Below are 6,000 nucleotides of genomic sequence, written 5' to 3' on the forward strand. Positions count from 1 at the left end.
ACCCCTCCAGCCACCGCGAATCTTCCCAATCTCTCGCTCCCTTTTTGCAGTACAAGCATTGACTCGTCCTCCAAGACCTGGCTCGGGGCATCTTCTCTAGAAGCGACTCACTGTCCTTAGGCAGAGTTAGTCACTGTGGACACAGCCGGCTTGCTCACCTCTCTTTTGAGGTCGTCTGGGTCCTGTCGGCGCCCGGTGCACAGCCTTGCATGCAAGCTGCTCGGGTAGCTTCTAATGAAAATAGGGGTGCAAGGTGGGTGCACAGCAGATGGTACAAAGGGTGTGGTAGAACTGCCCTGAGGCTAGGAACCACAAAGGCCAGGCTGGACCTGGCTCGGCCCTGACAGGCTTCGAGATCCCAGCCCCTTGGGAGCCTCTTGGGCCAGGATGGCTGAAGGGGAGGCAGTGCCACCCAATGCGCCCCTACTTTTTTTTGTAAAGAGATGGGGAGATTCAAGAGGGCGGCCAGCAGGAGGCTGATGAAGGAGCTCGAAGAAGTCCGCAAATGTGGAATGAAAAACTTCCATAACATCCAGGTTGATGAAGCTAATTTATTGACCTGGCAAGGGCTTATTGTTCCTGACAACCCTCCATATGATAAGGGAGACTTCAGAATGGAAATCAACTTTCCAGCAGAGTACCCATTCAAACCACTGAAGATCACATTTAAAACAAAGATCTATCACCCAAACATTGATGAAAAGGGGCAGGTCTGTCTGCCAGTAATTAGTGCTGAAAACTGGAAGCCAGCAACCAAAATCGACCAAGAAATCCAGTCCCTCATAGCACTGGTGAACGACCCCCAGCCCGAGCACCCTCTTCGGGCTGACCTAGCTGAAGAATACTCTAAGGACCGTAAAGAATTCTGTAAGAACGCTGAAGAGTTTACAAAGAAATATGGGGAAAAGCGATCTGTGGACTAAAATCTGCTGCGATTGATTCCAGCAAGTATGAGCAGAGACCCCAAGCAGTGCATTCAGACATCCCACAAAGCAGGACTCTGTGGAAAATTGACACGTGCCACCGCCTGGTGTACACTTGTGGCAGTTACTAACTTTCTACAGTTTTCTTAATCAAAAGTGGTCTAGGTAAACTGTAAAGAAAGAATTAAAAATTTAAGATTAAAAAAAAAGAGATGGGGTTTCTGTTTTGTTGCTCAGGCTGGCCTCAAACTCCCAGGCTGAAGCAATCCTCCCACCTCAGCTCCCTCCAGGCCCACACAACCCAGCTCTTCCTCCATGATGCTTCCCCTTGGCTACAACGCAGGAATGTAGCCCTAACATGTTCCCCTCACTCTCTCTGCACAGGTTCTGGCCAAACAAACAAACCAATCAATCAAAGAAAAACCTCGAGCCTTGAATTGGTCCTGGAGCCACCCTCTCTTTTTCCAGTCATTGCCAGTGCTGCTTCCTTATCCTCCCTCCTACCTCCACTCTGCATCGTGCCTGTCCATAGGCTGTCTTCCAGAGCTCTCTGTGGCCCCTGTATCATGTGCCCCCTCACTGCATCTCTGCTGCCCCTGCCCTTAACCACTGGGTGTCCCTGATGACACCGTTAGGTCCCTCTGTTCTCTCTCTTTCTTAGAGACCATCTGTGAAGTGACCTGTATGCAGGTCACCTCCTCACCACCCCTCCCAAGATCTTGGTCCTGACAATCTGCCTTGGTGTCTCTTCCTTCCACAAGTATGCACTGCCTTCCTGGTGTGTGCCAGGCACTGCTGGGTGCCAAAGACAGTGGGGAGCAGAAACCATTTGTTCTCTGTTCTCAAGGGGCTTATGTCCTGAGGGTGAGGGGAGGGTGGAGAACACAGACACTGAACAAGCAGGAAAACAGCAGGAGGTAACTACCACGAGTAATTTAAGACAGGGTGAAGACAGTGCTGGGGCACTTTGGGGTTGGTTGGTTAGGGAGGCCTCCTTGAGGAGGTGACATTTCAGCTGGAGTTGGAATGACAAGAAGCTCCAGCCATGCTAAGTCCTGGGGGGGAGGCAGTCAAGGCAAAGGGGGCAACTGGGTTAAAAGCCAGGCCAAGGCTACCCTGATAACCCAACCCAATGGGTTACCTCTCTAAGCTCCCTACCACAGCATTTGGTCCACCTTGCCTGGGGAATGTGCTGGAATATTCCCCTGGCATTCTGGGAAGGGGTCACGGAAGCTCAGGGACTAGAGATGCACAGCCTTCCTTTGGGAGAGCCTTGTCCCTCTAGTTTTGCTGGGCTGGAAGTTTCAATCGCACCCAACAACTCTGCTGGGATTCCAGGGAGGTACCTGGGGAGGTGAGAATGCTCTCAACCTCACTGCCATGTATCCACAGGCTGGCAGTGACCCATGCTGCTCCTAAGCCTTCTGAAGTGATGTCCTCTGAGCTACCAGGAGGCTGCAGTCAGAGGTTTTCAGAGAGGAGAGAAATGAAGAAAGGAAGACCAAGCTCTAACGCCCTTTCTGCCTCAAGAAAGCCCAGCCCTAGGACCAGGGATGCCGGAGGGAGTAGTTTTAACTTAATATTTGTTTTCATCTTGATCGCTTTTTCCACTTATAAAAAGTCATATAACCAGCTGCTGGGGGGGAGAGGGAGTATGGGGTTAGTGTCTCAAAGGTATGGAATTTCACTTTGGGAAGAAGGTCTGAAAAAGTTCTGGAGATAGATGATGATGATGGTTGCACAACAATGTGAATGTGCTTCAGGCCCCTGAGTTATACACTGAGAAATGGCCCAAACTCTCCAGTTAAAAATGGTTAACAAAAAATGTTGAAATGGTAGATTTTATGTTATGTATGTTTTACAATTTTTTTTTTTTTGAATTGGAGTCTCACTCTGTCACCCAGACTGGAGTGCAGTGGCCACTCCTGGCCCCTGCAGTCTCCACCCGCTGGGCTCCGGCGATCCTTCCACCTCAGCTTTCCGAGTAGCCGGAATTACAGGCATGCGCTACCACGCCCAGCTGAGTTTTTGATTTATTGTAGAGATGAGGTCTCGCCAAGTTGCCCAGGCGGGTCTTGAACCTGCGGGCTCAGGCAATACACTCACCTCAGCCTCCCAAAGCACGGGATTACAGGCTGAGCCACCGAGCCTGTAATTTTTTTTTTGAGTTGGAGTCACACTCTTGTCGCTCAGGCTGGAGTGCAGTGGCACACTCATGCTCACAGCCACCACAACCTCTACCTGCTGGGCTTAGGTGATCTTCCCACCTCAGTCTTGCAAGTAGCTGGAACTACAGACGCACGCCACCATGCCTGGCTAGTTTTTGTGTTTTACTGTACAGATGAGGTCTCACCAAGTTGCCCAGGCTAGAACCTCTGAGCTCAGGCAATCCTCTTGCCTCAGCCTCCCAAAGTGCTGGGATTACAGGCTGAGCCACAGCGCCCAGCCTATTTTACAATTTTTAAAAAAGTAATATAGGTTTCCAGCCCACTGCTCTATCCTCAGTGCCTAGCACGTGATAGGTGTGTAAATAGTAATTCTTGAATGAAAGCACAAGAGTAGAAAATTCCAACCCAGCTTAGCTCTCCAGCCTGACGCTCCTAGCATCATTTCCTTCAGGAAAAGCCTCAGAACAAGCGGGGCCATGGCCTTCCTGTCCCAGCCTAGGCAAAGACTCACCTGGGACTTTTCTTGCCAGAGAGAGAGCGTCTCTTGCTGGCCTAGCATCCGGGCGATGACCACAAGGCTGAGCTGGCTTCGAAGCTGCCTGGGGGGAGAAGGAGCAACAGAGCCTGAGGGGATGTCACCATCTGAGAGGAGTTGGGCAGGGGCAGGAGAAGGAAGTCACCCTCCGACTGGTGTACCTCAGCAAAGGGGTCTCTCTTTGGTTTATAGTATTATTATTATTATTATTATTATTATTATTATTGAGTTGGGGTCTCACTGTATTGCCCAGGCTGGAGTGCAGTGGCACGATCATGGCTCACTGCAGCCTCTATCTCCTTGATTCAGGCGATCTCTCTGCTTCAGTCTCCCTAGTAGCTGGGACCATAGTTGCCTGCTAACATACCTGGCTAATTTTGGGATTTTTTTTTTGTAGAAATGAGATCTGGCTATGTTGCCCAGGCTGGTCTTGAACTCCTGGACTCTAGCAATCCTCACCTTGGCCTCCCAAAGTACTGGGATTAGAGGTGTGGGCCATGATCAGACAACTAAAACATAAGCCTACGAAAAAAGTTAAAGTTACTGGTTTCAGAGTCTAAAGTAGCAGTGTTTTCCTTCTTCGTATGCCCCCCATCTATGTGTATCTTATCTATGGATATGCAGAGATAGGAATGTTGACCCACTTTTGGCAGACCATTGCAGTCAGCATTAAGGCCCTGCCCAGCAGGCTGGGGAAGGGTGGGTGACCTGGCCTGGGGAGGCCAAACTTTGTTGTTCTTTTGCACCCAACATCCAGTAGACTTTCCTTTGGAAAGCCCCTCCCCTGCCCTGCTTCCAGAGTGAACATGTTACCCAGCCACTGAGCCTCAGGAGCTTGGCTGAACTATCAGCAGAGTGCAGGCCTTTCTAGCAGGGTCACCAATGTGGCAGGAGGTAATCCTCTGGCTGCTGATGGCCATCCTGCCTCCTGGTGGGAGAGCCGGGAAGAGGAAGCCACAGAGGCAAGAAGAGAGAGGATGGACAGAGTTCTGAGAAAGCCCAAAGCCAGCTGTGCCTGAAGCCACCTGCCCTGGACCTTGGTCACTGGGTGACATGAGTCAGTAAAGTCCCTTTTGCCTCAGTCATTTTGGGTTGGGCTTTGGAGTCCAGTCACCAAGCGGGCTTAACTGATTCACTCAGGAGGCAGCTAATAACTACTTCTCAGGAAAGAACACCTCTAGTGGGTTTTCAGGCACTAATGTTTGGGCCTCTGATTTTCATGAGTCCTTGAGCACCAGGGTGAGCAAAATAAGGAAGGAGGGAAGTGGAGACCAGAGAATGGGGCGGGGGGTGGCAGGGAGTTGGAGTGGGGCTCCATGAGACAGGATGAGACCCTCTGTCTCCTGGGCTCCCAAGGCCATGCTCCTCTGCACTCCCCCGCCAGTTAGTCCCTATCATGAGGGTTGCAATCTTTCACGCACCTCCACATACTTGTTGCCTCCCATGGGCAGCAGCCATCAGGCCCTGGCATAGTCTTTGATGTGGCCACAGCCCCTAATTCCTGAGGAAAGCCACCAATGGGGAAGCAAAGGACAGGTCTGGAAACTGGAGGAAATGTAAGAAACATGATGGAAAATGCTTGGACTGGGACCAGATTTTTAAAAGAAAAATGCCCAAAGGTAACAACATTGCTGGAGGGACCCCACAGGTGCCCTCAGCCACATCCCCAGACCAGACACCGGGAACAGCAAGATGTGGGAGGCACTTGGAGATGATGCTTCCTTAAGGAAGGACTACAGAAAAGGTAGAACTGAGCAAGGTTACGCTCTGGCTGGTGCTGAAGGCACCAGCAACCCCCACCAGGGCCTGCTGCTGCCCCAGCCTAGCATGCTGAGGAGGCTCCCCCGGACCTTGAACTGAGGCAGGAACGAGGAACAGCCTCCTCAAATCTGTAAAGCTAAACAGGCTGGGATCAGAGGCCTAATATAGGGCCTAAAACCAGGGCAGGGGGCATTTGTTTATTTTCTTAGGTAACTTAGTCAAGAAAGTCAGAGGAATCAACAGAGCATGAGCTATTGATTTTTTTCTTTTTTTTTTTGAGTTGGAGTCTCACTCCGTCGCCCAGACTGGAGTGCAGTGGCCGCTCCTGGCCACTGCAGCCTCAACCTGCTGGTGCCCCGGAGATCCTTCCGCCTCAGCCTTCCAAGTAGCCGGAACTATAGGCACACGCTACCACACCCGGCTAATTTTTTATTTATTGTAGAGATGAGGTCTCATCAAGTTGCCTGGGTGGGTCTCAAACCCGCCGGCTCAGGCAATTCACTCGCCTTGACCTCCCAAAGTGCTGGGATTACAGGATGAGCCACTGAGCCCGGCGACATTGATTTTTTTTTTTTTTTTGAGTTGGAGTCTCACTCTGTCGCCCAGGCTGGAG

The 6,000-nt window shown here is 51.1% G+C and overlaps 1 protein-coding gene and 1 pseudogene across 2 annotated transcripts in view; one reads left to right on the plus strand and one right to left on the minus strand.

Moving 5' to 3' along the window:
* FAM178B (family with sequence similarity 178 member B) overlaps window positions 1-6,000 on the minus strand; it is a 102,290-nt gene that overhangs the window by 21,741 nt on the left and 74,549 nt on the right. The window contains exon 14 of the mRNA XM_021708692.1: window positions 3,603-3,690. Coding sequence (XP_021564367.1) covers window positions 3,603-3,690 — 88 coding nt within the window. The remainder of the gene's footprint in view (window positions 1-3,602; window positions 3,691-6,000) is intronic.
* On the plus strand, window positions 444-1,121 carry LOC103251691 (annotated as a pseudogene). The gene has a single exon (XR_002481484.1). The product of XR_002481484.1 is annotated as a ubiquitin-conjugating enzyme E2 L3 pseudogene (transcript).

The sequence above is a fragment of the Carlito syrichta genome, unplaced genomic scaffold (assembly GCF_000164805.1).
Source record: "Carlito syrichta isolate Samal-C Ts95f unplaced genomic scaffold, Tarsius_syrichta-2.0.1 Scaffold143520, whole genome shotgun sequence".
NCBI classification, from domain to species: Eukaryota; Metazoa; Chordata; class Mammalia; order Primates; family Tarsiidae; genus Carlito; species Carlito syrichta.